This window comes from Monomorium pharaonis, chromosome 2 (genome assembly GCF_013373865.1).
Source record: "Monomorium pharaonis isolate MP-MQ-018 chromosome 2, ASM1337386v2, whole genome shotgun sequence".
Taxonomy (NCBI): domain Eukaryota; kingdom Metazoa; phylum Arthropoda; class Insecta; order Hymenoptera; family Formicidae; genus Monomorium; species Monomorium pharaonis.
In genome coordinates this window covers 30,717,909-30,739,217 of record NC_050468.1, presented here as the reverse complement: position 1 = coordinate 30,739,217, position 21,309 = coordinate 30,717,909, and the positions used below count along the sequence as shown (strand labels likewise).

The window sequence follows — 21,309 nt, the reverse complement described above, 5'->3', positions numbered from 1 at the left end:
TAAGAAATTATTTAATATAGATAATTATGTTTAATAAATACATCTAATTAAGGAACAAACTAAATAATAAATAAATTTATTCAATCTTTTTCTTCATTTAATGTAAGACGAGATACATAAATATGAATATATCATTAACAGTGATTTCGGCCAAACTTGAATTAACTCACTAACCAACTATATATTAACTAACTCTCGATGAGCAAAATTGTGTTTGCAACATTTATAATTACATAATTCATTATAAACTTATCTAATTTTTCATGTTTATGAAACAATAGATAATAAATAATTCTATCCATAATAAACAATTAAACGACGCAGGCGATTAAATAGACATTTAGTCAAAATCACCCAAGATCGGTAATGGAAATTATGAAGAAGAATAACACGAGGTAAACGTAAAAATCCAAATAAGGATAATAAAAGAATAGTCAACTTGTAGCACATACATTGATTTATTATACGTAGATTGTTCATAGCTTATTGTTTTTCTATTTTTTTATAGCAACAGCAAATATACTATAGTTTGGTCAAATTAACAAACGTTTTTTTTTCTCCAATCTGCCGCCGATGTGATTATCCACGTCGCTACACCGGATATAACATGAATAACCGAGCCTATGTGAACATCATTGGCAGGTTGTGACATACCGGAGGCCAAATCAATCATCCGGGCATGATGGCCTCCGCTTGAAATTTGGTTGCTCGAAATGTGATTGATTAGTTTCTTTTTTTTTTTTGATAATCATTTTCATAATCGAAGACATCCACAAGAGAAGTCTAGTTAGATAATTAACTAAGTTCACACAGCGCGTACTAAAAGCGTACTAAGAATTCCTATCCTCCGCCCCATGGTTTACCTCCCACGTATCAAAGGTACGCGCTGTCTTGCACTCTTTTTTTCTTTTTTTTTCTGTTTTGTTAAACGTTTACACGAAACAACGCAATGTGTACGTAATTCAAAAGAGTTCCCACCCCACCCCCTTTTTTTCTGAAGAATACTCTTAACGTTAAGAAAGTACCCCTTTCGCGCACTACTTTCTCTCACGTCCGTCGCATTAAATGCCATCGTGATTAACTGGCGATTATCCGTCTTATATGTATAGTTCCTACTTTTATAATATTATATACAATTGTTTGGCACCGAATTGGTTGTCTTGTCTTTTACATTTTCTTTTTCTCTCTTTTTTTTTCCCCCCTTCCAAATCGCACGATGCCAGCGAAGATCCAACGTGAACGTGCGAGAGCGTGTGTCCGAGAGCGACATCAGGTAAAAGGTATTTCGTCGTTCGCCACGAGTCGGCGATCGCTCGGTGATCATTGATAACACTCGATGATTCGTGCGCCGGTGCACCAAGGATCGAAACCTTGGAAGCTCGAGAAATAGTATTGCCTCCGATTCGCGTGGTCCGGCCGTCGCCCGTTACGAACGCTTTAGTTACGTACGACGCGTGCCAACGAATCTCTTTTAAGTGTGTTAGCGTGACGATTACAAGCCCCGTATCTCCTCTTCTCATATTTGGCATAGCTTACAAATATACATATCTCTTCGCGTCTATCACCCCCTCCTCACCCTTCGTGTTACAGTGGAATGTGTGTCGCCGGTGGCACCGCCGAACTTTACGTCGTTTACAGGAGCCTGTCAGAGCCAGTAATGTGGTCAGTACATTGCCAATCCGACTCTCTGACATCGCATCGTATATATGTGTAAATGTGTGTATGTGTATGTGTATGTGTACGCATCGCGATTTTTTTTTTATTCGCTATACATTCCTCTCGCCGTCTCGCGGAGACGGATCGGCAAAGCGCTTAGCCCGCAATGCGGTCTTATTGTTATGAAAGTTACAGTAATCTTGTTCTTTTACCTTCTTCTTAATCGTATCCTAGAAAAAAACTGACTGCCACTGGTACTCAGCGAATTCCAGACTGCCCAGCAGTCAGACATACATAACAATTATCACAACTTAATATCGTAATACTAATACAATATTATGTAAATATATTAATATTTTAATCATAAATATTCTCTCTATATATATAATATATTATTAACACCTGTTTCCGTATTTTTTATATCGTTCGATACACACGTTTCGTATCGCAATACTGCATAGATCGGTAGAATACCATACGAAACGTAATATACATTACGATTCCCTCCATCTTGCTCGACTACCAAGCTTGGAACGTAAATGGAAATCAACATCGTCGTAAGCACGCGTGAGCGTGTCAACTTCCTTCGATACTGGTAACATGTGTGTACGTGTATGTGTGGTAACGTGTGTGTTAAAATCTATTATAATTTTACTAAAAAAATATTAATCGATAAGAGCTACGTACGGTGCTAGAATTATTAACATTTAAAAATGAGATCTAGTTTCATTTTCTATTAATGTAAGAACAAACATTAAGAATCTCATTGAGTCGATAATGGATTTTATGCTGTATATAAGTGTGTCCGTGTATCTGAAAACCTTATCTACCCCGTCCCTTCTTACTTCCACGAGTGATTTTTCTTTTTCGCCTTGTAAGTAAGTACTTATGTTAAGTTCGTACAGCGCGAACGCCGTCGGACGATTTCGAGGCCTTTTGTTTTGTTTACATACGCTAGTCGATCAAGTTCGCTACGTGCCTTGCATTACGTGCGCAACGTATTCGATCACTTTCACATAATGTTTGTTCACTCAGAAGATGTCTTCGTCCGGATCGCTCGACGGTGCAGCCTGAAGCGCCAACTGCATGCTGGATTCCGTGTTACGCCGCTTCATTTTACCCTTAGTCTTCTTCAGCATCGTAGCCTAGGAAGGGACAGGATCAGGGAGCGCACAAAGGAGCAATCGATAAAAAATGTCAGTCAATACTGCTGACAAAATAGAAGTATAAAGTAGAAGTATAAAGTAGAAAGAGAAAAAATGGAAATTACGAAATTCATGGTCAACTTATACGTAGAAAAAGAAGGAAGAGAAGAAATGTTTTTTGTAAAGCTAACACTACTGTCCGATATAATGCGTCTAATCCACACATTACAAGCTCGAGCTAGCTGCATTTGGAACGAGGCATCGAGAATGTATCACGGAAGTTGATTGGTTTTACATGCATCAACGAAGGGATCGGGAGGGATATTTCGTTCTTTTCTTTGGAGGGATAGTGAAATCGGATTCTAGACGGCACGTTTGTCACACCGAGACTCCTCTCTCGCGCGTGCATTCCGCTCGTGCGCGTCGAGGAGTCTAGGCTGTGATGTTGCGCATCTTACGAGAGAGATACGATTAAACAATCGAGCGGTTGTAAGTTGTGGTATAGTTGGATTACTCGTCCGTGCTCTTGCCCCCCTCCCCATTAGCAGGTAGAATCGACGGTTCGGTATTGCGACGCTTGATCTTACTTTTCTTCAACATGGTAGCCTGAAGTGAACAAAGGAACAAGGAGATATTAGTCGAGTGCAATTAGGGGAGGGAAGCATGCGCTGATAGGTATCATCAGCAATCAGAGGTTACGCTTTTTACGATGAATACGATAGAGTATTGTAATATGAAAATAAAGTGCTACAAATTAATGCATAGGGATGCGCTTGTTAAAAAGATTTACGTGCCACAAAAGAATGTAAGCCCCATTATTCTACTTAAACTCGAACAGTAAGAAATGCAATAGTTCTTATTCATTACATTTCAAAAGATATATCACTAATGTTCCATATATCATATTATTATGTCAACAAAATGTTTCTACGTTACAATTTTGTCCGATATTTTTGTGGAATTATGGGGAGTTCTGTAAAAGACACTCTTACGTCAAAGTAATACCTTGAGCGCTGATTTCAAGACTACGATGTCTCCAGGACTCTGAACCCACGGTTCACCGTCTACTTGTACAGGTAAGTCTGAGTTTAAGTGAATTTTTATATGTCCGCCCTATAAATCGAAACAAATAAATTGACACATGTTATATTAGAAACGAAAAACGTGTTTTACTTGTATTATTAATTTTAATTTACCTGGGCTATCCTCATGGCCGTACGTAAACCCGATTGTATTTGTCCAAGATGCATAACGCCTGTAACTCCAACAACCTCCAACATGCCATCCCAATGATTCGGTGTATAAAATTGATCTTCTTTGGTATCTGGTCCCCAAGGATTAGCACCAGAACCCCAACTAAACGAGAAAAAGAAGCATCTGTTTAAAACTGTATCTAAAACATCTTTTTTTCTTTGTAATGACATATATTCCATAATGATTACCTTAAAATGTTCAGAATTATTATTCCTTCTACTTGCGGTAATTCGACCAATTTACCGTCTACTTCTAATCGAATTTCTTTATGTAAATCTTTGCACGGTTTACGTCTGACCATTTTACGCAAACCCATCGTCACGTACACGCCTTTATTTCGTAATCTGCTTTTGAACTTATTAGGATTTTCTTCTCTTGCGTTATGAAAGTCTAAACACAAGTCTGCATCGATGCCAATGCCAAAATAATTATTCATTACATACATTTGCGAATTGTCTTCGCTAGTTATACCAGCGCCTGTGATTTGCAAATGGCGCGATGCTACATGCTGAGAAGCTGTAATACATTTTCGTAATTAAAATTTTCTCGTTTCAATTCTGAAACTCTCTTGTGGTATTAAGAAACTTGCCTCTCTTACCTGCAGCGTTACAAACTACTGGAGTTTTTTCCTTTTCATCTGGATAAAAAACAACGGTCCATCTATCCAATATTATTTCTTCCGCGTCGATAACATCTCGCAATAAGTTCAGTGGATCTTCGTCACCTGTGTAGCCTGAACCCCAACATAGTACACGAGCAAGATCGTTTCCCGTTCCCAAAGGTACAATAGCACAAGCAGGAGAAGAACACTGACTATCCTGACCAACATTATCTAAACACTGTAATACCCAGCCTATCGTTCCGTCACCACCACAAACTAAGATCTTGTAGTCCTTTATATGACGAAAAACGTAAAGTCTGTAACATAAAAAGAATACTTACTTCTAGCTGAGTGTATAATATTGTGTATGCTTCATATAATATAAGATGTATAATATATATATATATATATATAATATATATATATATATATATATATATATATAATATATATATATATAAGATGTATAATATAATATATATATATATATATCTCATATACATATATACATGCATACAAATATATATACATATCATTTCTCTTTATTTAAGATATTGATCTGCTTACCCAGGGAGAGGTCCGCCATTATCGAGATCGAACACTTGAAAAGGATTTAGTAGTTTACGAAAGCTAGAAATTAGCTGAAGTCCTTGACAACCACCAGATTTTACATTTACAAACACGAGCAGCGGTTGAACGCCCGTTGGTATCATACTCGGCTCGATACTTGGTAAAATCATTACTAGCAAAAAAAAGAAAAGAGAATATTTCAATATTTAAATAAAAGCAAAAAATAACTCAATAGAAAAAATAATACATGCATTAATTAATTACATAATTATACGTAACTAACTATATTATAAATCTTTATCTTGATATTAATCAATGTTTTCTTTCACTTCATAAATACATAAAAATATATATCACAAAAATACCTAAAAGATGTTTGTCTTCGTATTTTGTCTCTCGTAATATATATAATGCTCTAATCGCAGCATCCAAATCTTCATATGTAACAACCACTGAACCATATTCATAATAATATGGGCCAACTGAATGAGGCTTATTTTCTAAAAATATATATATATATGTAGATAGATATTTTTATAATCTTACAGATACGTTCATTTTCCTTTAAATCACCAACCTTTTCCTACTAATTCTACCAGTAAGTTTTCATAACCTTTTTCAGAAAGATTTTGCGGTAGGTTGCCCACGAATAAAGCCAAATTAGGTCCATGGGGATCTCGCTTTAGTTGTAGGTAAAACCGCATCAGTTCCATTTGTCTAATAGAATCTTTTCCCAACTGTTTGACGATATCCCAGGGTCGCGCATCATAGGGCAAAACTTTTTCCGTTACTAATAGAAAAATAAAACTTTTATATTTTCTGTATAACGCGCAAAACGACGTGATCTTAAAGAATATTAAGCCACATTACAAACGTCAAATTGGACAAAAACTTGAAACGTACCGCCACGGTCTAAAAGAATTTCGCTGCACCTAAAGTCATCACAGTTAAAATTTTGTAAACCAAACTTCTCCAGTGCCTCGCTTATTAAATCTGTGACGGTTGTCGCTTCAGTGACAGGTACTATACAGAATGACTCTGATACCTGCAATCTGCCCGGATAAACTCGTACCTCTCCGCTGTCATTATCTCTGAAAAAAATCAATGATCATTATATCATCTTTATTTTTAATACGATATTATATATATATTATTCAATATAATATTCATCTTCTACCGCATTTTTTTCTTTAAAAAAATTATTAATAAAGAAACATATATAATAACATTCGATATATTTTCTTATTTTCGACAAATGTAGTATAAACTTACTTAAATCGCAAGAACACAGCCGGACGTTTGCCTTCTTTGCGAGTCAAATTTAAAACAGGCGTTGGGTCACATAATTCAGTTTCCTCCGCAGCATACAGGTCAGTTAAGTAAAAGGTACCTAAATTTTCCCGAATTTATTGAAAAGTTGATTAAATTAGTAAATTTATTTAACCCATATATATTTATTATATTTTAAATTAGTTGACATGCACATACTAGGATCTTTTGTGATGTGAAATGCGCGCAGTGCCGATGTGAGAATCTGCTCTATCGTAGCCTGTCTAGGTACCGAAATTACCCGAAATATTCTTCGCCTCAAGGAACTGTTGCCATCGTACACTTTGATCATCTCTGTGAGAAAATTCGAATTCATAGATTAGAGAGGCGAAAATTCTGCAACTATTAATTGGAAGTCATATTGGAATACCTTCGTCACCTCTATCTTTTTCTTCTTTCTCTTTAGGAGAACGCGGATCACGGCTATGCGTTGCACCCTGTGTCGATTCTCCATTGTCACGATACCTTGGATCACTACCAAATTCTTCTGATATGCTCCGCGCTGTTAACACAAACAAAAATCATACTTTGAATAATAGAATATTATTTTATATAGATTACAAAAATACCTAAATGTAACAAAATATTATTAATACAAGATACACAATAATACCTAAATAAAACATAAAATTAATAATACATCTCCTTCCGCTGAGTACATCCAACTTGAGAAAATGTTTTATTTTTTCACTCAGATAACATTAATGGTATCTCTCTCTTGAAGAGCATTATAAAATATTTGATATTTTATGAACAACAAAATTTAATGCAATCTTTAAAAAAATATTATGCTGTAACACTTTCATCATTAAATTACCACACAATTTATTTTTAATTTAATATTTCGATATTATATTTATTTATAATTTATTCATTTATAATCAATATTTCGATTAATTGTAAAAATTATTAGTGGTGCATAAATTACCGTACAATTTGCGTACAAATATTTGAGAAAGATTTGCATAAAACAGATACTTTAAGGAAAGTAATGAATAAATTTAAAAACAATTTATATAAATACAAAGAGCGTTGTAACAACTCTGTTCATCATTCGAAAATAAATTACATCTCTTACCATCGATTATTTACGATGGGTTTGTAGAACACAGACACGATAGGAAGAATTAGTCAGTAGTATTCTTGAACTTCATTTCACTGCATAGTAGAGTGATAAGCGTCATGGAATCTCATAGCATCCAGTGGGCTGAATGACAGTGCATGCACTGAAGCGAGACATACATACATGCTAAAACGTAAACAGTAACAAAATAACATCTATATAAAAAAAGGTTGGTGCACTATGATATTTATGTAAATGCATGTCGTGTGACAATTTATTATATTTATATGCAATTTAGACAATATCTATTTTGACAAGTATATGCCATTGTTTCCTACTTCCTGAATTAATTTCACGTAAATGATATTATATTTTGTTGTCAACTGTTCACATTTGTGCGAGTCAAACAGATTCATAAGCGATAAAGAATAATATTATAAGAAAGCTCCTGTCAGGAAATTAGTTCAATCGTATTTTAAATATATGAAGTAGTAAATACATATAAAATAATTACATATAAAATATGTGTATGTAATGTGACAGTAAAATGTCATTCATTAATGTCGAAAAGTATGATGAAAGCAAGCTAAATACTTGTATTGCTGTTATGCAAAATTAAAAAAATGTATAAATAAATATGATTACGTCGTTTAATACAGCGCTTTCTCAATCCTAACTGCAAATGTTGAATAAGTATAGTTACATGTAGAGATAATAGCAATAACGACCACTACGTAGCGTATTTCAAGTTATTCTCAGTCTCGTACGATAAGTACATCTTAGAATTGAGTACATTCACACAGATGAATGTCTGACGATGATAATATTCTAGATACCTCGAACATAAGGAGGGGAAGCATGACAATTTCCATGGCAGCTACGTGGCAAAACTAGCGAAAGGCGCCTCAAAGCTTCGGCTAGGCGGCCTGCAGCCCCGTTTTGTTCACTCTCAGCGAAATCGAATTGCTCTCCGATGTTATCTTCACATAGAAGCAAAGATAGACCGAATATTTTAACGGTTACCACAATTTCAAATCTATAAATTTTACCTCTGTTTAGGTATTTTGTAATGATTTGTGGTGATTTTGTTGTGTTTACTCTCTTTCTTTCTCTCTTTCTCTCTTTCTCTCTGTCTGTTAAAAGTTTGCTTAATTTTATAAAAAGATGCTTGCTTTCTTTGTGATATCGAACAGTAACGACATCCAAAGTTTGTAATTACTAAAATAAAATATTGTTATACTTTCAATTTTTATTTAGTAAACTTATTTAATTTCGTAAACGCCATTCCAATTACTGTCTAAATTATGAAGCTCTATAAAATAGATGCTGTATCTATTAAAATATGTTAGGCCTATTAAAAGCACATTGAAAGTAGCAATTAATAAGAGCAACCAGCCACAAAAGCCATAGTTTACAAATATGTTATAAACAAAATATCTAATTAATATGTATAGACGTAGTTTTAACGTTGCTTAAGAAGCTTGTACAATTTTAAATTATCTGTCAAAGTTTTATTTGTACAATTTAATTTTTACGCATACGTCATGATCCTAATGCAACTCTCGCACAATAATAATTTTTTAAATCTTGACCTATAATCGCAACTGATGATATGACTCTCACGATAGATTTCACGTGGCAGATTTGATGATATAAATGGCTGAATCACGAGTGTATTATGATATTTAAACAGCAATCACACTTTCTATAATTTAAAAGTTTATTTCCTATCCCTAGCATCTAGTACACACATTTTGCTATGTAAAGATTGCATTGTATAAACTATATATTATAAAAGTATCTTGTAATACTTTTCCACGTTTTAACTCAATCCATTGTCTTTCTTTTCATTTTGTTTAAAAAATCAATATTTATAATTTAATAGCGTCTTTATAAAAATGTCGTATTTGTAGAAATGTATGGAAAGCTGAGAGTGTAAAAAACTGCAAGTAGCAAATATATATATACATACATATTTATATAAAATATTAAAAATATCAAATTGACTACAAAAGTTTGGCTACTGGATAACGTCCGGTATATACGTAGTTTTTCAATTCATGATGTAACAGAACAATGAAAGTTTTGAGGCGATAATAATCTTTCAAAATATAGGTAGGATCTTTTTCGTTTCATATTGAAGAAAGTCAACGTTGCATGCTCTGAAAAGAAGGAAGAACATGTATATGTATTTACAAACCGACGGTTTTATACACGCGTGAGTGAATGCTAAAATAATGTGTCATGCAAAAAATTTGTTCCAAAAATTAGTTTCAAAAATTAATATTATATTCTTTACAAGTACTTCTCTATTAATGTATAAGAAAAATATTTCATATACTACATTCTTCTTTTTTCAAACTTTACATAGTACGGTGTAGAATATTTTCTGCTACCAATCATCAGTGCATATTTGCATACGTGTACATGTGCTATGCATAGTAAAAATAGAAAATCTCATACATATATGAGACACAGTGTGAAAATAATCAATTGTGTCAATAGGTAATACGGAAATGCTGAATGATGGACTGAAAAAATTTCATGAAGCGCTAATCAACAATGAAATTCACAGTGCACACATGAAAAACGCGATATAATCTATACGATGTCCAATTCTATTAAACGGAGCGGATAGAGACTCTCGACGTGGTATTTTTGCCATTATTTGTTATCTGAGTTTAATGTATTAATGTAATTTATTTAGAAACACGTAAATCTCGCGTACGTAAAAAATGGTGTATTTACTGCGTATAATATATACTCACAAGATTTTATAGTTATGCTATATATTTATAGCTAAGTACCGATGTATTAGTAATTATCAACGCGGATATGTGTTTTATCGATTACAGATATAGTTTAATTTGTAACGTTAATATCTTTAAAGACGGCTACATTCTTCAATTTAAAAAAATTAGATAAAGATCCACTGATCTCAGTTTAATTTTATGCCTCTTTCCTGATCGTTGTAAAAAGAGTTGCTTTAATATTCAAATCATATTCCCGGTTGGACTGATTAACAAAATATATTAAGTAAGGTGCTTTGCGGCACGTGATAAAGCGCAATTCCTCATTCTATTATTCTAATTACCTGTTAACACGCACATCGTAATTACACGGCAGACACTTACGGCAAGAATACTCACGCGCCAGCACTTCTTTACGACGCACTTCTACTCCAATGATGGCTTCCATGGGAACGTCGGATCGCGGAATACTAACTGCGTGTGGCGGCAGGTAAATTGGTTCCAAGTTACCAAAGGTGCATTCTTGGGGAATATTCTTGTAACAATACGCGTGCAACTAAGAGACGAAATCAAATTTGTCATTAAGTATCATCTTTACGGAAGGGGAGGGGGAGGAAGAACTTTAATCATGCTAACAAAATATGCTCTCTCTCTCCTCTCTCTCTTCATAAGAGCCACGTATTACGTATTTGATTTGAAGTAAATAAATATAACAATGCAATATAATATTTAATTCTAATTCTAATTTCCATTTCCGACGAAACGGAATGAATAGACGCAAAAATCAAAGTAAAGGCAATCTAAATGATGTAACGAATCTTTCTTTCTTATTACCGTCATGCCGCACCACTCGCAACGGAACCCGGCAAGGCACTCGGCAGTAAAACAACTCTTCTTGCATACGGCGCATTTCGAGCTGCTCGGAAGATTGCCTTCCCGCCAGTGGTGAGTGTGCCTCACTGCTGACAGAGCCTTCCCAGGTAGGTACGTGGCATTCTCCTTGCAGTCTGCCACAGCGAAGTCTTGGCATTCTATGTGCACGAAGTACTCGCATACTACGGGCAAACGTGAACCGTGATTAACATTTTCAGTAGAAACCCAAAACACGGGCTAACGCCCCTCTCGAGGCGCCTCGAGTCTCTCATTTGAGTAAAAGAAACTTCAGAACTTACTTTCACAGTGTATGGATAGATTATCATCCAATCGTTTCCGACAGACATTGCAGAATTTCCTTTTGCGATGTACTTGTTCGGACCAACAGTGTGCAACCGGGTTCTGCAACACATCCAATGAAGAAACTCTATTAATATCTTCTTATACATACATTAAGATTGGTTTCTACAAGGTGACAATGGGTATTTCAATACATGAACATGTCGCAACGGGCAACCAGGCATTCTTCTTGACATCAAGTCTTTTCTTTTAACTTGCAAAATCTGCTCATTTTATTGTAACGTTCAGTAATTTTACGATATCCCTGAGAAGATTGCTTTCCTATATTCTAAGTATAGACGTTATATATTTATGCACAGGCGGATTAATCCGTTGTCTTACCTTAATCAGGCTTGCCGCGATGCTGGAGCAGGGAGAGACGACGGCCTTGAGACAGCGGTCGTGCACCACGAAGTTACACACTGCAACGAGAGGAGAGAAAAAAAAAGCATTAGGCGGAGGAAATTTCAGAAATTCGCAGGAGGGAAGAGGAGATCCGCGCGAGAGATTAATCGCGTTAAATCGAAGATTTAGCATTATCGGCTAGTGCCTAGTGTATACACCTTAGCATAAATCAATACGAGCCGCTCTCATGTCGTAATTTATAACAAGATCTTTTGACCTTTCGGCGGTGCAGGTAAAAAACATCGAGAATCATACGCGGTTGGCGTTATTTAATGCCACTACCAGTAATCGGACAGCAAATATGCGGGCGATGATCCACTAAACTTTTGCAGAAACAAAAAAAACACGTGTATACAATATACGCAATTGTTTGGAAAATCACGTTTTGCTCGATTCTCGCGATATTCTCTTTTTATCTAAGCGTTTTACCTAAAAGTGGGTGGCCCGCGCTTTCTCTCGTTTCTAAAGCAATATACTCGACAGAGATTGCAACGAAGCCGATAGTACAGGCCTGCTAATGTTATCGATTATAAATTTAGGGTCGATATCGAGAGCGTCGTGTGTGTTAAACAGTGGGACCCTCCGAGCTGCTGCGTGCGGAAGAACCGGTTGGCCAATTTTCTCCGAGAGAGAATTGGATATTTTTTCAGGGTTCGGCGGAGGTGACGATATCGCGTCACCCGCCGCTATTATCCGGCATCGTCCACTCGCTACCACAAGGTGACGAGTGTCGCACGTTCTCCCCCATCATCGCGTTGCGGAGCAGAGTAATGATCGCGTTCTATCGCGCGCTCTTGCGACGCTAATCAGGCAAGATGTGGGAAATTTGTCGCATCGGCGCGCAGGTGCGGCCCGAAATAGTACTGTGCATCCGCCTCGTTAAGAAGGCGCCATCAGCCGCCATCGACGATCGACCGTCGTTCCACGAATGCCGAGTTAACTTTAACTCGCCGAGTGGGCAGTTCAAATCGAAAAGAAGAGATAGACTCGTCACCGTAGCCGTAGAGAAGCAGGAGGAAAAAGGAGGAAGAGGATCCCGTCTGTTTACGCGTGCCTTTTGCTCGTAAAAGATACCATGCGTTACGTTAAACGAGCGTTCGCCTAACGAAACATTTAAGGTCCGTTCTAGGCAACGCTTAATATCAGTTCTGGATATTTGTAACACTTAAGATCCGTTTGAGACACGCTTCAAGTCTATTCCGGACATTCTCTTGCAATGATTAAGATCTCTTCCAAGCGTTTGAAATAATTGAAATTTATTCCAGGTATTCGCGACGTTTAATAGGAAAATAGTCACCTAGTCGTTTTGCGCAAACAATTATTCTACTTATCTTAATGTATTTACGATCATTATGTATATAAATTAAGAAAAATAAAAATAAATAAATAAATAGAAATTCTTCTATCGTATTGAGCTTCGTTTCTTGACTACTGAGGCGTAAGAAACATCTTAGGCGACGAGTTGAGATTGTTTCAGACATTTGCAATGTTTAAAATCTATTCTAGTATGCAGCAAAGTCTGTTTTAGGCATTTACGAAGTGTAAGATTTGTTTCAAGCGTTTGCAACGTTCAAGGTCTGTTTCCGAGCATTTGAAACATTTACGTCCATTTCTAGCAATGCAGATTAACTCTCATCTCTCTCGCTCTTCTATCCTTTTCCCATTCTTAGAACTAAAAAAAGGTGAAGAGCAAATTATAAACCGAGATCAAAGTTAATTCGCACTGGTGGAAATGGACGTTAAAGTTTGTTCCGGGTATTTGCGAGGTATTTGAAAATCTTCATCCGGATTCTTTGACGCAATCGCCGTTGTACATGCGATCGGTCTACGTTTCGCGGTGCACGCGCCTATGCAAATCTATCCCAATAAGCCTTTAATGTATGTACATACATACTTAGCCGCGAATTGTGTTTATATCATCATTCGTCGACCAACGCAGGCGCCACTCGTCCGCTCGAATAATGAGACAAAGCTAAAGCGTTGAGAAAATAGGTAAGATGGCATACAATTCTTCGAAGATAAGGAGGAAGACAATTAATACAACTTACGTCATTAGAAGAAGTTTTCTAAGATACTCTCGGAAAGAGTGCTGTGTTCGAGTTTCCGGATTTGGAATCCGTTTCTCTACTGTATATATCTAAACACCCTTTTCTCTTCTCTCTATGAAACAAGTATGCTTTTACTCTAAACGCGAGGAAGAAGGAGAAAAGAAAATCTCTGTCGATGTCTGCGTTGGGTTTACTATAAAATTAGACTTAGATTTATTTTACTTTTACCTTTCTAATTCTTAGAGCCAGAAAGATAGAAAATAAATAAAACCAAGTTTGAAGCTACGTTGTGATGCAAACGGACCTTGAAGGAACAAATGCAGATGCATGCGTTAAATCGTGCCTACCCGGTAAAAAGGAAACAAGGAAAGAGAAAGCCTCTTTACATTCCATTCATCCTTTGCTAATCATGTAATAATATCGAGTACAGCGGTATTGGTTTTCAATATACAGTATTAGGTGATCACTTTGGGACTCTCTGCATGCTTTTATTACTCGATTAGCTTTCGGAGCAGGTGGTCGTCCTATTTATAACGATCCCAATCGATCAGGAGCAGCGCGATAAGTTAACCAAAATTGCCTAGGCTAAGATTACTCGTGCTTTGGAAGAATCGGCTATCGATGCTGCGAAGAACGGCGCCACGACTACCTCTCGAATCTGAACGTTTCTTCCTAATTTAGAGATCAAACCAAATTCCTACATAGTCTTATTTATCGTAACATTGATCGTCTGCGTTTCCTTCTTTACAGTTCTTCTATACAGTTATTCAAAGGAAAGAATATAGAAAATCAAGACAGTAACAAAGCATGTAGCGCGTTAATTAATGGCCTAGTTTACATCACCGACCGTCTGATACGCTATATCCAGCACTATTCGTACTAAATTAACTTAGTTCAAACGATGTTCAAACGGTAACGTACTAGCCTGATACGATACATACCAGAAAAAGATGTATCGAATCAAATTAGTGTGAGTACTCAGTACTCATTTGTAGCGCTTGCTTATTAAACACGCTTGCGTATTAAATATCCACACAAACAAAAGGATATTTCTTGAATTTCTAAAAGACATCTTACCACATCTTGAGATGTCTTGCATTTTTTCGAAAGGTTTCGAAAAGATATCTTTCAGCGATCTAAAAGATAAGATTTTATGTGGCACATATCCTTAAAGATGTCTTTTAATCTAAAAATATCTTTAATAAAATAGTTATAAGACCTCGATATTTTCTGGGTAATGATTTTTGGGATTTTCTTCAGTTGTCTTCTGTGCTAACAGTATGACGACAGCGAATCTGTGATCCTTTATTGAAACTTTATCTGTACTACTCATCAACTCTATTCACTTGGTATCGTCCGATGTAACTCAATGCGTACTCAGATCAAACCTTTAGAGTGCGTACCATTTGACTCGCGTATTAAAAAGCCGTACGCGGTGTAAACTAGGACAATATGTATCGCAGGAAACGTCTTTTTTTCTCCTACCTTGCGAGATATTCCTGTGGAATAAATACACGAGATCTGAAGCGACGCAGTGAAATTGTAATGCGACACTTCAGATTTTCATGCATTCAAAATATACGATATTGCTGTGATACGCGATATATATATGATACCTTTAATGGACGATCCTTTTCATTAGCAACGCTTTGGCAATCAATTTTCATTGTTTAGAAAAAGCTTATCCGAAAAGAGTAGAATAAAAAGCGTACCTTGCTTTCGTACGGATGTAAAAAAAAGCGTTTTAAAGAGAAGCGTATATGCCGTTAATCTATGTGTAAACCAGACATATATATAGTACCTATATATACTGTCAACAGAAAACATCAAAGACAGTTAATCTGTTTTGAAAGTTATGCGAGAAACGCCAAATATAATGATAATATAATTAATACTAGTTGAGCTTTTTAAATGTGCGTCTTCTAAATTAAGTAATTATAAGTTGGCAATCAGTGCATATTAAACTTATCTCTTGTACATCTGAATTTTTCGAGCTGCTTATTCTATTTTATTTCCCGGCACGAAGGGCACGTGATATTAAATTAATATCTTTAAAATATGTTTAATTTTTTATTTAAAAATATAACTTATACAATAATTCAACAGGCATAAAGATTATTCGTAACTTAATACGTGTGTGAATATACGATTTATCTCTCTTTACTCTCAAATTCGAATAAATTATAAATGATTCAAATATTACTTTTCTGTTTTAATAAGCTTTTGAGTTGACATAGTGTCATTGTGATTTTGATCAACAATTGTGCGGATAAAATTCATACGTCATCACGGGCGCTATTATTTAAGAATCAAGATGAGCTGTGGAAAATATAGCAAATTGGAGGGAAAGCAAAAATAAATGAACTAAGAATAAACGAATAAATAAAAATTGCTGCAATTTGCTCCATAATGTAAGTCACATACAATATGCGTGGTAAACTCAATATACGTTATTTTCAGAATATAGCCAAAGATCGTGTGATACTGTTAATACAACTGTTATTCAGTTTAAAACGTATTCATGATTTTGTTTTATTAACGTTTATGTCGTCAATATATTCTTTCTTTAATATTCTTGCTTTTCAAGTTCTTATATAACCTCATGTATGTTATCGTTCTCAATGTGTCTTTGAAAAAAATTTATGAGAAACATAATTACAGCATTTCAATTCGTTAATATAAAACTCAATACTTACGTTCAGCAAACAAAGCAGATCAGGAAGTGCTCAGTGATCTTTTTTTAAACATTATTTGTCCTTATGTTTAATTCTTTGTTGAATTTACCAATCATAGAAACCAATCATAATAAAAAAATTATTAATTTGCTTTGTCCGCTGAATACAGATAATACTATTTGATATTAAAATTAAACACGATTCACTCCTAATGGTTTCTGTAATAATTGAGGATTAGCTAATGCTAATGCTAATAATAAAGGGGAAAAAGGAATTCTTATTACACATGACATAGAACGTGATAGTTGCGTCGAGACAGAGAGATTCAGGAAGATAAACATTACTTTTCAAATTACATTTGTATTACTTTATCATCACTATTATGCCGCGCGTTACTTTAAAGAAAAGTAGTAAACAAAATATTACTTCACTTTGCGTTAGAATTTGTTTTTAAAATGACATAAGAAATTACAGTTACGCGCTATTCTCATTTCTATTACTATCATATTGAGCAAGTTTTAATGGCGTTCGCTGCCATTATATAACGTTGTTATAAACGATTTGTTACGCGAATCGGAATGTCACACATGTGTGACATGTACGGTAACGGATGTATCAACTGAGACCTTTATCTCATTTCTGCATATGAAAACTAGAACTTTCCCATGTACAATAGTATGTAAATGGATGCATTGTGTGTGCGCGTGTGTACGCGCGCGCCCGCACAGCCATGAATAAATATCCAAATGGTACAATTTTAAATTATTTAATGTTTTTGCGCTTGTTTTATAAAAATAAAATATTGAAAATGTAATCTTTAAGACCGACGCAATTTTATACTATATATAAAAAAATTGCTGCTCCATTTATCGTGATCACTGTGCATTAATCATTAACGATCGTGTAAAATTCAACAAACATTTTTCATCAAAGGCATCTTCAGCGTATTGTGATTGTATAATATAAATAAACGTACTGTGCAATAATGCACAGTTAACACTCGAAAAATAACTCGAAGCTCAAATAAAAAATAAGCATAAAACTCGAATCGTCTCAAAGGAGTTTGTAAACAGCTATTAGGATTTTATATCGTGGATTGGATTTAAACTCTGACAATGCTAAGTATAATTTGCAGACATAAAAACAACTTTATTTAAAGCAGCCGACGGCAAAGCGATCAATACATTGTGTAGCAAGGTTTAACAATGGCTTTAGAAATATAACGCTTTATCCTCGCCCTTTGTGAAGTTAGCATCCCATTTCTAGGATTTCGATATAATTGATAGAGTTCAGGCTTTCACCGACCAATTCCGGAGTTCCTGATACGTCTTCAAAAGAAGTTCGGACGATCGAATGCAAAAATAACAGTCTAAAGATATGCCAATTTCACATTATACCAAATATATAATTATAATAAAGTAACGAGGTATATAACTGTTATATTAAATAAATTTTTTAACTCATCATGAGAGCCAAAGAACTTCTTTTTGGAAATCTAATGTTTTCAGGGACTTCTGATTCAAGTAAAAAAAGTTATTGCCAGTCTTTGCTATCATAAAGACGTGAAGTTGGCATTTTCGAATTCTTAAATTGAATAACGGTGTCGATTGATAGTGGCGTCTCAAAGGTGTAATACAAAAACGCGCAATATCGTGAAGATATTTATAAGAAACAACGTATTCGTTTCCGGAGTAACGGCGTAATCCGCTTTTGAATAAAATAACTTCGGTAACCTTTTTATCTGAACCGTATCCAAACATAACGGCTTTAAAGTCCCGGCCGTCTTGATAGTGGCTACCTAATGGCTTGCATTACCGCCTTAACGACCTGTTTAACGACGGTAGACTCCTAACGAACGTTTTTTATAGTTTTCCCCTGCACCGCCTCCCTTCTCGAAATGTTAAACATATTTAGCTGTAATATCCATGTACTACTAGGTCCGCGAGAGTTTGCTCTCGAACGGAGGCCTGGAGATCGAAACCTCGAGCGGAGTCCAAGCGCTGCCGCGTGGTTGGTGAGGGGCTCTCCCTGATCGAACCTACCGACGTGTTCGAAGGAAAGAGAGTGCGAGAGGAGAGCACACACCACGGCTCGTTCCGCTCGCGCGTTACAACGAAGGTCCTTTACGCCTCTTTACCCGTCAGCGAGCTCTCACGCTTGCCCCTACCCCGAGACAACCCTCTTTGCCGCCGCCGCCGCCGCCGTCGAGCGCCCGCGCACCCCTTCCACTTCGTCAACCTTATCCATGGTCTTTCAGCCATACTACCCTACCCCTCGCGATCAATGCTCGTGAAAAGGTGGGCGCGCGTTCGCGCTCGCGCCCTCTGCGTGTACGCGGTCGCCCCCCCCCTCTCTCTCTCTCTCTCTCTCTCTCTCTCTCTCTCTCTCTCTCTCTCTCTCTCTCTCTCTCTCTCTCTCTCTCTCTCTCTCTCTCTCTCTCTCTCTCTCTCTCTCTCTCTCTCTCTCCTCTCTCTCTCCCCCCCCCCTCTCTCCTCCACTCTTCTTCTGGCCTCCCTTTCCGTTTTTCTCGACGGATTACTCCATCTCTCTTTCCCTCTTTCTCTCTCTCTTTCTCTCTTTATCTATCTTTACCTCTCGCGTGCTGTTGCACTGATTCGCGCGGCTGGCGCTAAAATGCCCCGAGACACTCGGAACGCGACACCCTGACCCGATTGAGCGTCAGCCGCCGTTCGGTGGTGCCTCTGGTATCTCGATCGTGCCAGTCGGAATCGCGGGAAAGAATCCAAGGGATTCGAGCGCGTTACCGAGCGCGCGGTCGACTATCGATCGACTCGCCGCGGTATCTCGTCGCTTGAAATTTTAAAGAGCAGCACCCTCGCGTGCGAGAACCCGTGCGTATCCGTCGCTTCCTTCCTTCCTTCCTTCCTTCTTTCTTTCCTCTTTTCGTTTCTTTTCTTTTCTTTCCTGCGCGACGACGGGTCGACGCGACCAACTCGCGCGGGGGGGGGGGGGGGGCCAACTAGGAGCGGACACATCGCGTAAATCGTAAATATGGAATATCCGAGGCGCAAGTATTAACCCGACGAGGCGCCCTCGTACGCTCGCTCGTTCGCTCGCTCGCTCGCTCGCTCCTCTCCGCTCCTGTGCGCATCCTCCGGCGGCGTGGACGAGATCGGGAGGATACGTGTGCTCTCGCTCCCCCACGGGGACGCGTTTAAAGGACCTCTTACGGGCTTTCCCTCCCTTTTCGCCCCTCGCGACTCTCGCTCTCGCTGGCTCGCACATTTTTCTTTCTCTCGCTTCCGCGTACACGCGACAGCGACGAGAATCGTTCGCAACAATAAATGACAAGTATCGCGACATTGCTCGCAACACGGTCGGAGTCGGAGCAAAGAAGGACGTACGTTAGAGAGAACCAGGCTGGGGAGGGGGAGGTGGGGGTTCGAGCTTACCTTCGCAGATGTACCCCTGCTGTATGAGGCCCCAGAGCATGTCCGTGCAGCTATGGCAGTACGTCGGCTTGTGAAACGTTTTCTTACTGAAGCTGTGCCCATGGCTGGCTGGAGTCTCGGCCGAGACCGACGCCATATTCCCCGTTCCACCGCGGAACCGTTCACGCCAGATTTTCACCGTGAAGCTACGCAGGGCGCGCCGCGCGATGACGATGACAACATAATTACACGCCCGACACTACGTGATCTCGAAACCGTACGCGTACATAACTGCGCTGCTACTGCTGCTGCTGCTGCTGCTGCAGTCGTTGCTGCTGCTGCTGCTGCTGCGGTGGTGATGATGATCGTCGTCGTCGTAGTAATAGTAGTAACGGTAGTGATCGTCGTCGCTGGCCGCACGCTGGCCCCGCACTCGCACCGTCGTCGTCGTCGTACCGTAGTCGTCGTCGTCGTCTCGTACGGCGCCTCGTCGTGGTAACGTCGTCGTCGTCGCGCCTAACACGCATTATTCCACGAGCCGCGCCACGGTACGTGCGACGTCGTAGTCGTCGTCGCGTCCGCTGCAGCCACGATCGCGCGCGATGCCAGATGCGTCGTCGTCGTCGACGTCGTAGATCGTCACCAATCCGCCACCGATCGCCACCGCTCCGATCTCGCGGCCGCCGCCGAGCATCACCGTCGCTTCTGCTGTTCCTGTTGCTGCTCCTGCTGCTGCTGCTGCTGCTGCTGCCACTGGCGTTGTTGCCCGAGTGCTGCCGCCGCTGCTATTGCTGCCGCTCCTTCTCCTCGTCGTTGTTGTTGTCGTCGTCGTCGTCGTCGTCGCTCGCGATGCGATGCGTGCAATGTCGTCGCGTAATACGCGCATCCGACGGGCCACCTCCTCCGCTGCTGCCGTACGTCGCCGCCGTGTGACTGTGGCCGCACTGACATCAGCCCCTTTTCGTCACCGCCACCGGCCAGTGGCGGATGCGCTGCCCTAGCGGCCTAAGTGGGGCGTCATATGGGGGCCGCGAGCCGAGCCGAGCCGAGCCGAACGAGCGAGCGAGCGAGCGAGCGGCGAACCGCCCTCTTCCGTGAGGCACCCTCGAGGGCGCACTCCACTCCCTCCCTCACCTCCCACCCCCGCCGTTCGACTCTCTGATCTACTACTACTCTCGGGGGATCGTCGTCGTCGTCGTTCTTCTTCTT

The 21,309-nt window shown here is 38.6% G+C and overlaps 2 protein-coding genes and 1 long non-coding RNA gene across 12 annotated transcripts; 1 reads left to right on the top strand and 2 right to left on the bottom strand.

Annotated features, from left to right (window-relative positions):
* Positions 1–439: 439 nt before the first annotated feature.
* Positions 440–20,294, bottom strand: LOC105832020 (diacylglycerol kinase theta). Of its 10 annotated transcripts, none has more exons than XM_012672595.3 (18): positions 20,122–20,294; positions 11,923–12,002; positions 11,541–11,643; positions 11,203–11,423; positions 10,753–10,924; positions 8,455–8,598; positions 6,926–7,057; positions 6,715–6,849; positions 6,499–6,616; positions 6,130–6,317; positions 5,804–6,016; positions 5,592–5,726; positions 5,224–5,398; positions 4,645–4,973; positions 4,244–4,571; positions 3,998–4,157; positions 3,807–3,914; positions 440–3,407 (listed from the first exon to the last, which is right to left on the bottom strand). In XM_012672595.3, the coding sequence occupies exons 1-18, from the start codon at positions 20,255–20,257 to the stop codon at positions 3,312–3,314; spliced, it is 2,973 nt and encodes a 990-aa protein (XP_012528049.1). In that variant the 5' UTR covers positions 20,258–20,294; the 3' UTR covers positions 440–3,311. The 10 variants fall into 10 exon arrangements, with proteins under 10 accessions (XP_012528049.1, XP_012528045.1, XP_012528046.1 ...); XM_012672591.3 differs by having other exon boundaries at positions 440–2,801; XM_012672592.3 differs by having other exon boundaries at positions 440–2,801; positions 4,654–4,973.
* On the top strand, positions 12,009–17,732 carry LOC118644614. Its single transcript, XR_004962392.1, has 2 exons — positions 12,009–13,103; positions 13,251–17,732. It is a non-coding gene; the product is annotated as an uncharacterized LOC118644614 (long non-coding RNA).
* On the bottom strand, positions 20,266–21,083 carry LOC118644612 (THAP domain-containing protein 11-like). The gene has a single exon (XM_036283516.1). It carries the CDS (start codon positions 21,049–21,051, stop codon positions 20,794–20,796), a length of 258 nt encoding a protein of 85 aa, XP_036139409.1. The 5' UTR covers positions 21,052–21,083; the 3' UTR covers positions 20,266–20,793.
* Between the last annotated feature and the right edge of the window lie 226 nt (positions 21,084–21,309).